The 15,252-nt window shown below is 44.0% G+C and overlaps 1 protein-coding gene across 1 annotated transcript in view; it reads left to right on the top strand.

The window, feature by feature from the left end:
• Positions 1-15,252, top strand: part of PCP4 (Purkinje cell protein 4) — a 97,014-nt gene that overhangs the window by 37,980 nt on the left and 43,782 nt on the right. Inside the window, exon 2 of the mRNA XM_073584698.1 lies at positions 10,514-10,565. Within this exon, the coding sequence (XP_073440799.1) occupies positions 10,514-10,565 (52 nt within the window). The remainder of the gene's footprint in view (positions 1-10,513; positions 10,566-15,252) is intronic.

A 15,252-nucleotide genomic window follows, 5' to 3' on the forward strand; every position in this document is an offset into this window, starting at 1 on the left:
GGCTTTGCAGTTAACCTAAATGTTAGGGATGATGCTTCCCCTTTAAATCGCAACAAGTACACTCCTAATACTAATTAAACTATAAATGGTTGCAGCAATGGAAACAACACAGTTCAATGTTGGGGCCCTATTGCCGTGGGAGATGGCGCGCTGGCAGAGTACATTGGTGCACATAAGGACCAAGATCTCCTCCACGGCTATTCTTTTATAACGCCAAGTGTGTTTAACCACAAGTCCCAGAAATGCTCTCTTGTATATATATCTTATACAATTGACCCCAGTGGAACCACAAGTCCCAGCAAGATACTCAATCCTTGATGTGGCAGTTCTGCAGTCACACAGGGTTCCAATCTGGAACTTCAGGAGTCAGTTGCTTAAGGATGCAATGCAGAGTTCTTCTCCTTGATGGGAAGCCAGAAGGTGGGGAACCTGGCTGGTCTGTAGTTGTGGTGCAGCTCCGAGGCTCTCTGTCCTCTCACATGGAGCAGCAGAGCTATCAGTCCGCATACTGTGCTCTTTCTGGATACCTGCTGTCTCCTCTGAGTAATGGCTGACAACCCTCATGTCCTCTGGTACTGTCTCCTCTGCCCTTCTTGCTCAGCTAATCAGCGCTGCCCCTTCCGCTACTCTTCCTCTTCCAGGTTGCCAAGGCAGTGCAGCTAAGCAGGGATTGCAATGTCTGCTCCTATCAGACTCAGTTTCTGTGCACCAGTCTCTCCTCACAGGGGTCACATAGGGGTTATCTCATCAGTGTGAAATGAAGCCGGGAATATCACAAGATACATGGCCGGGTAGCTGGTACTGGTGGTCCGGTGCTACTAGTTGGAGCTCTGTTTGTTTTACTGGAAGCGCCATAGCCGTTCGCTTGAACGCTGATTCAGTTACTGGGGGTTTTGTGGCTATTACAGATAAGCAGCGTCGGACTGGAACACCTTGGGCCCACCAGAGAAAATCATTCTTGGGGCCCACTATGTAGCTGCATAGAGTTAAATACCAGACCACCAATTATGCGGTAAAACACGCCAATATCCGGGTATAAGGTTGTACATGTCTTAATTATGTAGCAGGAGTTGGGGTAGCCCCCTCATAGAATATAAAGCAGCCCCCTCACATAGTATAATGCAGCCATCTCATAGAATATAATACTGCCCCCCTCATAGGGTATAATACTGCCCCCCTCATAGGGAATAATACTGCCCCCCCTCATAGGGTATAATACTGCCCCCCCTCATAGGGTATAATACTGCCCCCCTCATAGGGTATAATACTGCCCCCCTCATAGGGTATAATACTGCCCCCCTCATAGGGTATAATGCACCCCCTCATAGGGTATAATAATGCCCCCTCATAGGGTATAATACTGCCCCCTCATAGGGTATAATACTGCCCCCCTCATAGGGTATAATACTGCCCCCCTCATAGGGTATAATGCACCCCCTCATAGGGTATAATGCTGCCCCCTCATAGGGTATAATACTGCCCCCCTCATAGGGTATAATACTGCCCCCCTCATAGGGTATAATACTGCTCCCCTCATAGGGTATAATACTGCCCCCCTCATAGGGTATAATGCACCCCCTCATAGGGTATAATGCTGCCCCCTCATAGGGTATAATACTGCCCCCCTCATAGGGTATAATGCTGCCCCCCTCATAGGGTATAATGCTGCCCCCTCATAGGGTATAATACTGCCCCCCTCATAGGGTATAATGCTGCCCCCTCATAGGGTATAATACTGCCCCCCTCATAGGGTATAATACTGCCCCCCTCATAGGGTATAATACTGCCCCCCTCATAGGGAATAATGCACCCCCTCATAGGGAATAATGCTGCCCTCCTCATAGGGTATAATACTGCCCCCCTCATAGGGTATAATACTGCTCCCCTCATAGGGTATAATACTGCCCCCCTCATAGGGTATAATGCACCCCCTCATAGGGTATAATGCTGCCCCCTCATAGGGTATAATGCTGCCCCCCTCATAGGGTATAATGCTGCCCCCCTCATAGGGTATAATGCTGCCCCCTCATAGGGTATAATACTGCCCCCCTCATAGGGTATAATGCTGCCCCCCTCATAGGGTATAATACTGCCCCCCTCATAGGGTATAATACTGCCCCCCTCATAGGGAATAATGCACCCCCTCATAGGGAATAATGCTGCCCTCCTCATAGGGTATAATACTGCCCCCCTCATAGGGTATAATACTGCTCCCCTCATAGGGTATAATACTGCCCCCCTCATAGGGTATAATGCTGCCCCCTCATAGGGTATAATACTGCCCCCCTCATAGGGTATAATACTGCCCCCCTCATAGGGTATAATACTTCCCCCCTCATAGGGAATAATGCACCCCCTCATAGGGAATAATGCTGCCTCCTCATAGGGTATAATGCTGCCTCCTCATAGGGTATAATGCTGCCTCCTCATAGGGTATAATGCTGCCCCCCTCATAGGGAATAATGCACCCCCTCATAGGGTATAATGCTGCCTCCTCATAGGGTATAATGCTGCCTCCTCATAGGGTATAATGCTGCCCCCTCATAGGGTATAATGCTGCCCCCCTCAAAGGGAATAATGCACCCCCTCATAGGGTATAATGCTATATAGATATATAGATATAGAGTTAGATAGATATAGATAGAAAGATAGATGTAGAAATAGATATAGAGATAGATAGTAGATAATGGATAGAAAGTAGATAATGGATAGATATAGATAGAAAGATTCATAGAGATAGATAGAGATAGATATAAAGATAGATATAGAAAGAAATATAGATAGATAGATCGATAGGTAGATAGATATAGAGATAGATAGAAAATAGATAATGGATAGATAGATATAGAGATAGATAGCTATAGATAGAAAGATATAGAGATAGATATATAGATAGAGATAGATAATAGATAGAGATATACAGATATAATAATAATAATAATAATATAGACATATATAGATAGATATATAGATAAATATATATAGATAGATGGCTATAAATAAAAATAGATATAGATATATATATATATAGATAGATATAGAGATAATAGATATAGAGATAGATAGATATAGAGACAGATAGATATAGAAAGATAGATATAGAGATAGATATAGAGATAATAGCTAGATATAGAGATATGTATAGAGATAGATAGATATAGAGTTAGAAAGATATAGAGAGATATAGAGATAGATAGAGATAGATAGATAGATGGATAGATAGATATAGATAATAGATAGATATAATAGATAGATATAGAGATAGAGATAGATGGATAGATCAATAGATAGATAGATAAAGAGAGAGAGATAGAGAGAGATAGATAGATAATGAGATATAGAGATAGATATAGAGATATAGTGTTAGATAGAAAGATAGATAGAGATATATAGATAGAGATAGATATATATGGATATAGAGATAACAGATAGATATAGAGATAACAGATAGATATAGAGATAGATAGATATAGAGATAATATATAGATAGCTATAGAGAGAGATATAGAGAGAAACAGATATAGATATAGAGATAGATATAGAGATAGGTAGATAGATATAGAGATAATAGATAGATATAGAGATAGATAGATATAGATATAGATAGATATAGATATAAAGATAGATAGAGCGGTAGATAGAGAGAGAGATAGATATGGAGAGAGATAGATACAGAGATCGATAAATAGATAGAGAGATAGATATAGATATAGATAATAGATAGAGATAGATAGATAGATAAAGATAGATAACACTGGTCAACAGCATTTTTGGTGCCAAAGATATTTCATCGAATTTAGGGTATTTTTGGGGTGCTGATTCTGAATATGTCATCAGTTTTGCCAGATTGGCTCAAGTTTTTGAGATTTTTGGTATCTTATTTATAGCACTTGTTGGTAAATGCGACGCATCATCTCATTAATTTCTTTGGATTAGTACTTGAACTGAGCAGTTCTCAATATAGTTTTGTGTTAATTAGTGTTCTAAAAGTTTGTTCATAGCTTGATTTTTGCACTAACTTTATGTTGTTGTCTGTTTTCCAGTGAAAAGCATGAACTCATCATGAAGAAGTTGTCTTAACGATCCAGACTCATTCTGTTACATTTGTGGTGAATATACACTGCCAAAACATAGAAGAAACATAACAGACTTCGTAAAAAAAGTGTATTTTGCCTATTTTGGGGTTATGCTTGGGGACCAAGACAAGTTTTGGGCACCACACATAGTGTGCAAAGCATGTATCGAATTATTACGAAAATGGAGCAAAGGACAAAGAAAAAGCTTCAAATTTGGTGTTCCAATGGTGTGGAGAGAGCCAAAAAATCATCATGATGACTGTTATTTATGGTAAACACAGGTACAGGCACATCTTCACAATGAGGGACAGGCCTTCTTGCAGATTCCATGTTACTCCCATTTTCGTTTCTTATGCTTATTGAATCCTTGCACTTGCACTGCACAGAAATAACAGTCATCATGATGATTTTTTGGCTCTCTCCACACCATTGGAACACCAAATTTGAAGCTTTTTCTTTGTCCTTTGCTCCATTTTCGTAATAATTCGATACATGCTTTGCACACTATGTGTGGTGCCCAAAACTTGTCTTGGTCCCCAAGCATAACCCCAAAATAGGCAAAATACACTTTTTTTACGAAGTGTGTTATGTTTCTTCTATGTTTTGGCAGTGTATATTCACCACAAATGTAACAGAATGAGTCTGGATCGTTAAGACAACTTCTTCATGATGAGTTCATGCTTTTCACTGGAAAACAGACAACAACATAAAGTTAGTGCAAAAATCAAGCTATGAACAAACTTTTAGAACACTAATTAACACAAAACTATATTGAGAACTGCTCAGTTCAAGTACTAATCCAAAGAAATTAATGAGATGATGCGTCGCATTTACCAACAAGTGCTATAAATAAGATACCAAAAATCTCAAAAACTTGAGCCAATCTGGCAAAACTGATGACATATTCAGAATCAGCACCCCAAAAATACCCCAAATTCATTAAAATATTTTGGACACCAGAAAAAAAAATTTTTTTCGTTGACCTGTGTAATAAATATAGAGATAACAGATAGATATAGAGATAGAGTAAGATAGAAAGATATAGAGATAGGTAGATATAGATAATAGAGATAGCTAGATAGATAGACATAATAGATAAATATAGATATAGATAGATATAGAGATAGATAGAAAGATAGATAGAGATAGATGTAGAGATAGAAAGATAGATATAGAGATAGAGCGATAGATAGATAGAGATAAATAGATAAAGATAGATAGATATAGAGATAGATATAGAGATAGAAAGATAGATAGATATACAGAGAGATAGATATAGAGATAGAGATAGATAGATATAGAGAGATATAGAGAGAAATAGATATAGCGATAATAGATATAGAGATAGAGTAAATAGATATAGAGATAGATAGATAGACATAATAGATAGATATAGAGATATATATAGAAAGATATAGAGATAGATAGATAGAGATAGATTAACAAGCATTTTTCACCTACTATGTCCCCCCATTTCCTTGTAGATTGTAAGCTTGCGAGCAGGGACCTCACTCCTAATGTCACTGTTTGAATTGTCTTAACTTGTATTGAATTTATTGTCTGTACATGTCCCCGCTTAATTGTAAAGTGCTGCGGAATATGTTGGCGCTATATAAATAAAAATTATTATTATTATTATTATTATTATAGATGTAGAGATAGAAAGATAGATATAAAGATAGAGCGATAGATAGAGATAGATATAGAAATAGATAGATATAGATAATAGATAGAGATAGAAAGATAGATAGATATAAGAGAGCTAGAGAGAGAGATATATAGAGATATAGATAGATAGAGACAGATAGAGAGAGCGAGAGAGAGATATAAAAAACAAAACAAAACACAATACTCACCTCTCCTCCTCGCTCCCACGCTGATCCCGGCTTCAGTGTCAGGAGCTGCCCCCTCTGCCAGACACACAGCGGGTGCGCGATGTAGTGACGTCATCGCGCACTGGCTGTGAGCCAGGAGCAGAGAGGACTGAGGGCGGCGCCGGCCCTGATGCAGAGCGGCTTACTGGGCTGGGGGCGGGGCCTCTGGGGGGTGGAGACTGTGAAATGATATTCACTGCTTCGCGGTGAATATTCATCTCTCTTTAGCAGCGGGGACAGGGGCTCCTGCCTCCTGACACCTGCTGCTGCTCCGCTGGCAGGGGCCCCCATAGCAGCTGCATGGTGTGCGACACACCACTGGCTGGGGGCCCCTGGAGCAGCGGGGGCCCTAGGCAACTGCTGGCCCTGTATGCCTGCAGGTGCCAGAGCCCACCAGATGCCAGGGCCCACCGGAGAATCCTCCGGTTCTCCGGTGGGCCAGTCCGACGCTGCAGATAAGTGTGATGCAAAGTGCCTGAACAGCCTATTGATCACACCCATATATATATATATATATATATATATACATCACACAGAAAACCAAGCCAACATAAAGAGGCCTAGCTTCATCCTGCAAAAATGCTAAAAAGTGCAAAAAAGATGATGCATACAATAAATACATTAAATGGGGTATTGGAGTGTGACTTACATCTTATGCAAGCCTTATTTTTGTGCATTTTTCCACTAGGCAGCCAACCCCTCCATTGTTTGGGTGGGTGGCTGGTTGTTTTTATCAGTGGAATGCACCTGTGCTGCCCCAGTTTTTATCAATGGAGGTCTGCTGCTAGTGCATTAGTCAAGGTTTTGGTGAGTCTACTTCTCATGTTATGTGTAACACTTTTCTACTACTATGTTCTTTACAGCAGTTACTGAGAGCTCTGTCAAAGAGTCATATCACAATTTTTCTTTGTTGGAGTTCTTAGAGCTTGGACGCCTATGGCGTAACTAGAGTCCAATGGGCCCCTGTGCAAAATTTGGACCTGTGCCACCCCTGCATGTTGGCCAAATGTATGGGCCCCTGTAGGGTTCTAAATCCTATAAAGAGATATGTGTTACTCCCCCTCCCCCATTATACAGTAATGTCCCCCATCCTTGGCCCCTTCCAGGTATATATGCCAGTCTATCCTGATGCCCATCCTGGTGTACATGTCCACTTTCTTAGTATATATGTCTACCTTCCTGGGCCCCTTCATGGTAATATGTCCCCCATCCTGGGCCCCTTTCTGGTACATATGTCTCACATCTTAGTATATATGTCCCCCATTATGGGCTCCTTTCTGGTGTATATGTTCCTCGTTCTGCCTCACCATAAAAAAAAAAAAAACAACAAAAAAATAATATATATCATTCTTCTCACCTTCCTCCACTCGCTTGACATTCCGTGTGCTCTTCTCTTCTGTACCTGCTATGGTGTCACTTCCATGCGATGCCAATGCCTGGCACGCCGATATCAGCTGACAGTCGGTCTCTGATTGGCTGATGTCGTGTATGGCAGTCAGTGTGCTGGAGGGTCCCTGCGCTGCAATACTCTTCAGCTCTGAGCATTCTTGGACGCTGGAGTATTCGCTGGGGTCAGCAGGCACTCCTCCACCTTCGGTCATGGTTGCACCCTCTACGACCGCGATCATTACGCCCTTGGCTGGGACCCCACCAATCACTAGGACAAGATAACTTTTTAAAGCGCCATGTCTTCTGCTTTTAGCTGAGGTCATTCTTACTATAGAGGCAAATCATGAGACTTCGGTTGGGACCTTACGAGAGGAGACCAATACTTGGTCATTTTATCCCTTTCAGTAATAAATGGTGAGAACCTGCTGTCCTGGGATCCAAAGCCTAGCAAGTTTGATGTTTGTTATGGAGTCCCTTCTCTTTTTGTGGATTCCGCTGGTTTTAGTTCCAGTAATCTGCATTTTCTATGATTCTGTAGATAGTTCTTTTGACGCCAGCATTTGGGAGTAACAAATAAAGATGCTGAAGGCTCAAAAAGTCTAATAACTTGGCCTCTGTCTCTGCCCCTGGTGCCCATCTGGTATTATCTCTGAATGACCTCCTGTTACTGGAGGAAGATGAGGCTCCTGAAGCTCAGATCTCCTGTCATCTTGCGCCCACTCCTTTTCCTGATCAGCAGCCCTTTCTCTTTGCTGCCAGCGCTTTGTTATGAAAGATACCAGCTGATGCAATCTCCTAGATGGACGGCAGCGAGCCACAATATGCCCTCGCTCTACCCGTCTGACATGTGGATGCATCACTGTAGATAAGTATCAAGGAGAGTGCTGGCCGGCTATAACCTCAAGCCACCGAAAAGCCACACGACAACACCTCCATTATACTGAAAAAGAAATTTATCACCAAAACATCACATCAGTATCCAATGTGTGCACAAGAAAGTATTAAAAGTGGATAAAACTGGCCCCGAAAGTCACAAAGACACCTACATGGCAGAAATACAGGTGCCCAGTATTATCTCTGAATGACCTCCTGTTACTGGAGGAAGATGTGGCCACTTTGTTGTTATTGGGAGCTCTTTAGTAGTTACTTGGAGCTCTGTAGCTGTTGATTAGGACTGTTTGCAGTTACTTGGAGCTCTGGAGCCATTACTGGTGGCTCTGGAGATGTTATTAGGACTCTTTGCTGTTATCGGGAGCTCTGTAACTGTTACTGGTAGCTCTGGGGCAGTTACTGGGAGCCCTAAAACCATTACTGGGAGCTCTGTAGCTGTTAGTTTGGGCTCTGGAACAATTACTGTGAGCACTGGAACAATTACTAGAAGCTATGTAGCTGTCATCGACGGCTCTGTAGCTGTTACTTGGGGCTCTTTAGTTGTTACTTGGAGCTCTGGAGCCATTACTGGGGGCTCTGGAGATGTTATTAGGACTCTTTGCTGTTATCGGGAGCTCTGTAACTGTTACTTGTAGCTCTGGAGCAGTTACTGGGAGCCCTAAAACCATTGCTGGGAGCTCTGTAGCTGTTAGTTTGGGCTCTGGAACAATTACTGTGAGCACTGGAACAATTACTAGGAGCTATGTAGCTGTCATCGAAGGCTCTGTAGCTGTTACTTTGGGCTCTGGAACAATTACTAGGAGCTATGTAGCTGTCATCGACGGCTCTGTAGCTGTTACTTGGGGCTCTTTAGTTGTTACTGGGAGCTCTGGAGCAATTACTGGGAGCTCTGGAGTAATAAATTAATGGGAGCTCTGTAGCCATTACTGGGAGCTATGTAGCTGTTATTGGGAGTTCTTTAGCTGTTACTTTGGGCTCTGGAACAATTACTGGAAGCTCTGGAACAATTACTGGGAGCTATGTAGCTGTTATTGGCAGCTCTGTAGCTGTTACTTTGGGCTCTGGAACAATTACTGTGAGCACTGGAACAATTACTAGGAGCTATGTAGCTGTCATCGATGGCTCTGTAGCTGTTACTTGGGGCTCTTTAGTTGTTACTGGGAGCTCTGGAGCAATTACTGGGAGCTCTGGAGCAATAAATTACTGGGAGCTCTGTAGCCATTACTGGGAGCTATGTAGCTGTTATTGGGAGTTCTTTAGCTGTTACTTTGGGCTCTGGAACAATTACTGGAAGCTCTGGAACAATTACTGGCAGCTATGTAGCTGTTATTGGCAGCTCTGTAGCTGTTACTTTGGGCTCTGGAACAAGTACTGTGAGCACTGGAACAATTACTAGGAGCTATGTAGCTGTCATCGATGGCTCTGTAGCTGTTACTTGGGGCTCTTTAGTTGTTACTGGGAGCTCTGGAGCAATAAATTACTGGGAGCTCTGTAGCCATTACTGGGAGCTATGTAGCTGTTATTGGGAGTTCTTTAGCTGTTACTTTGGGCTCTGGAACAATTACTGGGAGCTCTGGAACAATTACTGGGAGCGCAGTTCTGTAGCTGGTACTGGGAGCTCTGGAGCAATTAATTACTGGGAGCTCTGTAACCATTACTGGAAGCTATATAGCTGTTATTGGGAGTTCTGGAGCTGTTACCTGGTGCTCTGTTATTTTACATGGATCTCTGAATCTGCGCACACTTGACCCTGAAAGTCAAGGGGCCACCCACATTGCAGAAAAGCAATATCACCTACTACAGGGGCGAAACGGCAAAATAAAAAAAGAGATAAAAAATATAAACAAAATATCAACAATTGACAATACGGAGTAACAAAAGTAAAAATCTATCAAAGCAGAGGGATGTGTGGAAGAAAAAAGAAAATGCACATACATCAAAATGGTATCACTCCTGAACATGTATGAGGGTATGGAGTCCCAACGCTGGACACTGAAGGTCTTCTGGACCTCTGCGGTGGGTTTCTAACAGGGTCACTTGCCGTAACTACTGGAAAAGGGGCTGGTGGCACACATGGGTATACAGCATCGCTGCCATATTTCTTCACGAGACAGCCACATGGTCAATAAAAGAAAGTGAAAATTAGGCATAATTAAGTCTTTTTCGAACTTTTTGAATTATTTTGTTACATTTTATCACTTTACTGCTTTACATTAACACTTTAGTTGCCATTTGAATAATCAAAATAATTATTTTTGCTCCTTTTTCTTTTTCCGGATCTAGAGACAAAGTTCTGGAGCAGCAAGTGTAAAAGACAAGAAATCAGGTGAAAATGGTAAGACACCATCCTTTATCTTCTGACTATGAATAGTAGCTATGCCAAAAATAAAAAAAAACACCCCAAATGCTCGGGTTATTAAAGGGTAAAACTGAGCTCATCCTGTCCCCATTCACATTATGTAAACTTCCCCAATAAATGAACACGTAAATCCAGACATCGGATCCTGATGAAGGACAGATTAAAGCTGAAAGTCTTTCCTGATATCACCCTTACAAATCCTTATCAATGCTGAATAGGAACCAAAATCAACTTTATCACAAATCACCCCAAATGTCAAGGTAGAAAATCAAAATCATAGATGGATCCAATATTTTATTAAAGCAACCCATAATTTGATCAATAGTGTGTATGGCCACCATGTGCCTGTACGCACCCTCCCGGCAATGTCTGGACATGCTCCTGATGAGACAGTGAATGGTGTCCTGGCCTTCTATTCTAAGACATGGATCTGGAAATAAGTGAGAGCTGGGATTATTACCCACATAAGGATGTCTTGTACCAGGAGGAACCAAGGGCCACAGCATCAGAATCAGGTCTGATAATGGTTCTGAGCACCTAACAGCGGTTAGGACCTTCCAAGTATATTCATCCCCAGGCCATCACCTACTCTCTTCCAAACTGGCCATGGTAGATGATGTTTCAGGCAGCATTATGTTCACCACTTGTCTCCAGACTCTTTTATGTGTGTCTCATTTGCTCAGTGTGACCCTGCTATCATCTGTGAAGAGCTTGGAGAACAGTGGATCTGGAGATTCTGATGTCCTCTGGGGAATGCAGTTTCTGATGGTTTGGTCACAATCATGCACCCTGGACAGGGGCGGACACAGACTGTAGTGGGCCACAGTGCAAGAAATTTTTTGGGGCCCCCCGTCCTTCATAGGGCAACAACGTTATGTAAACATATAGATAGGTAATATATATAGGCACCCCCGTTTCCCTTTGTTTCATAATGCTCTCCCCCATATGCGGTCTACTTTTGGCATAGTGCTTCTCACCCTATGTGGCCCCCCCCCAGTTTTTGCTGCTTCTCCCCCTATGTGGGCCACCCAATTCATGTTTCTTCCCCCCCCATGAGCCGTCCCATTCATGAGCAGCCAAGCATCTCCCCCAGGGCCCCCCCATTCATGAGCAGTCATATGCTTCTCCCCAGGGGCACCCCCCATTCATGAGCAGCCATGCTTCTCCCCAGGGGCTCCCCCATTCATGAGCAGCCAAGGCCATGCTTCCCTTCTCCCCAGGTCAGGGGCCCCCCATTCATGAGCAGCCAGGCCATCACGCTTCAGTTCTCCCACAGGACGGAGCCCCCCAAAATCATGCCTGCCATGTTCAGTTCTCCCCCACCCCAGGTGCCCCCCCAAAATCATGCCTACGCCTCGGTCCCAGTCCCTCAGTCCTGCTCAGCTCTGGTAGTACTCTTACCTGGAGCAGGCAGGGCAGACCAGACCAAGAGGATCCATCCATTCCACACTGTCCAGTGTCCGCACTCCGCGCATTCCTGAACTGCTGCAGCATTTGGGCAGGGGCAGGGCTGCCACTAGGAATTTCGGGGCCCCATACTGGGAAATTTTTCGGGGCCCCCATAAGACACCGCCCAGGCTACACCCCAGCCCCACCTTCACCCTTCAAACTGTCCACAGTCCCACAACCCTCTCTTGGAAAACTCCACTTCTCACCAATCACACATTAACAGTTCCCATCACCAGATCACACATATAGCCGGCAAATTTTTTTTTTCGCCAAAATATTTCTTAAGCCACCATCACAACTCTGTAGACACTTTTGGCCGAGCTCTACTCTTCTGTAACCTATTAAATAATTGTTAAAATATGCAATACAATTTAGGTACATTTGTATTAATTTTTCAATTTTTAAAATGACCATTAATATCACATACAATGGACAAATACCACCGCACCATGACCAGACACAATATTACCACCACATAGTGACCTATAATTAATACCACATACAAGGAACAAATACCGCCACACCAGGACCAGACTATATACTACTACCACAGTGACCGAATAATATCACATACAAGGAACAAATACCACCGCACCATGACCAGACCACATATTACCACCACAAAGTGACCAAATAATAGCACATACAGGGAACAAATACAGCAACACCATGTCCAGACCACATATTACCACCACATAGTGACTTAATACTACAATGCTGATCATCAATAAAAAAAACTATACTATCAACATAAGTGCCACTATACACAGGGGATCTGTACTTACTATCTAGTGTCTGTGTACTGGTAATACAGTGATCAATGACATTATACACAGGAGCTCTGTATATAATGTACAGGTAACACAGTGATCACTGGTGACATTATACACAGGACCTCTGTATATAGTATACAGTGTATGGTGGCAGTGTACAGGTAACACACTAACTCACCAGTGATGTCTCTAGGTAAAGTCCTTCATCCTTGCTTTTCATCTTTCATCCAGCACACATCGCCATCACTTCTTCCAGCCAGGACTCGTCTCTGCAGGAAATAACACAGTTATCTAGAGCTCTGCTTGCAGAACACATTACTTATTTTTTTCCCAACTTCTACACTACACCACATGAAGAAAAAAAGGCAACATAGTATCACTCTACACAGTAACAGGACTGCCCCCACCCATTTAAAACAGTATACTCAAAAAATAAAATAAATACATCACTGCAGTAATAATATCCTTTAATTAGCCCCTATGGTTCTAATATCTCCCATCCTGACCCCCCGTGTGTCTCATTCTTGGCTTCAGCCATATGTTCTCCCATCCCACCCTCCTGAGTATCCATTGTGACCCATATGATCTCCCCATCTGTCTCCATCGTATCCATCCTGCCCCATGATCCTGCCCCATCTGTCTACAATCCTGCCCCATCTGTCTCCAATCCTGCCCCCTGTGTCTCCAATCCTGCCCCATGTCTCCATTTTGCCCTGTTTCCAATCATGCCCCTTGTATCTTTCATCCTGCCCCCTTTGTCTCCAATCATGCCCCCTGTGTCTGCAATCATGCCCCCTGTACCTGCAATCCTGCCCCATGTCTTTCATCCTACCCCTTTTTGTCTCCAATCATGCCCCCTGTACCTGCAATCCTGCCCCCCGTGTCTCCAGTCCTGCCCTCATGTCTCCAGTCCTGCCCCGTGTCTCCAGTCCTGCCCCCATGTCTCCATTCATGCCCTTTGTGTCTGCCATCCTGCCCCCAGTGTCTGCCATCCTGCCCCCTGTATCTCCAATCCTGCCCCCTGTATCTTCAATCCTGCCCCCTGTATCCAATCCTGCCCCATCTCCACCCTGCCCCCAATGTCTCCATCCTGTCCCCTATGTCTCCATCCTGCCCCAATGTCTCCAATCCTGTCCTGTCTCCATCTTTCCCCCAATGTTTCCAATCTTGTCCCCGTCTCCATCCAGCCCCCAATGTCTCCAATCCTGCCCTGTCTCCATCCTGCCCCCAATGTCTCCAATCCTGCCCCCAATGTCTCCATCATGCCCCCAATGTCTCCATCCTGCCCCATCTCCATCCTGCCCCCAATGTCTCCAATCATGCCCCCCGTCTCCAATCATGCCCCATCTCCATCCTGCCCCTGCCTCCAATCCTTCCCCATCTCCATCCTGCCCCATCTCCATCCTGCCCCCAATGTCTCCAATCATGCCCCTGCCTCCAATCCTGCCCCATCTCCAATCCTGCTCCATCTCCATCCTGCCCCGTATCCATCCTGACCCCAATGTCTCCAATCCTGCCCCCGTCTCCATCTTGCCTCCCCCCTCTGTCTCCAATCTGCCCTGGCAGGATGGAGACACATGGTCCATGTGTATCCATCCTGCGGGGAAAAATAATAATTAAAAAAATAAATTCTTACCTGTCCGAGCTCCTGCTGGAAGATGCAGCTCCCGTGTGAGGCGAGCTCAGCTAAAGGACCTGTGGTGATGTCATTGTCATGTGATCAGGGGGTGGAGCTGATCAGTGGTGAAGGCCTGTGATCAGCTCCGCCCCCTGATCACATGACGATGATGTCACCACAGGTCCTCCAATGCTTCTGCACTGCTCTCCTCTCCTCTCCTCCTGCGCTCCACATGGCTAATTTGAAAACTGAATAATTAGCCATGCAGTGCAGGCTAATGAACTGGTAATGAGCTGGTAGGTCCGCCTCTGACCCTGGAAGCCACTGGAGGTCCTATTGTCTCCTTGCACAAAGGATAAGATACCATTCCTCCTGCTGGTTTGTTGTTCTTTGTCCCTGTCCGGCTCTCCTCATGTAACAGCAGTGTCCTGGTATCTTCTCCATGCTCAAGATTGTGCTGGAATACACAGCAAACCTTCTTGTAAGAGCATTTATGGATGTACCAACCTGAAGGAACTGGAATACGTGTATAACCTATATTGGCAGGAGGTAAAGTCTGATGCTACCAGTAGTGACAAAGACACTAGCAAAACGCAAAACTAGAGAAGACTCAGGAAGAATAAGCAGAAAAGTTGTCTAAGGCCACCAGCTTCCCTTCTTGGGGTTGCGTTGCTGTGCTGTTCCTTGGTCAAAAAGATTAGCAGGACCCTGATCCAACCACAGTGCTGATAGTTGGCGTCTGCTAGATCAGAACCTTGCATACGTACTGCTACCTGACGGCACCCCTTTAATTAGTAGATCCGGATTAACATCATCATTGTGG

This window comes from Dendrobates tinctorius, unplaced genomic scaffold, assembly GCF_039654945.1.
Source record: "Dendrobates tinctorius isolate UK_male_01 unplaced genomic scaffold, ASM3965494v1 ptg000084l, whole genome shotgun sequence".
NCBI classification, from domain to species: domain Eukaryota; kingdom Metazoa; phylum Chordata; class Amphibia; order Anura; family Dendrobatidae; genus Dendrobates; species Dendrobates tinctorius.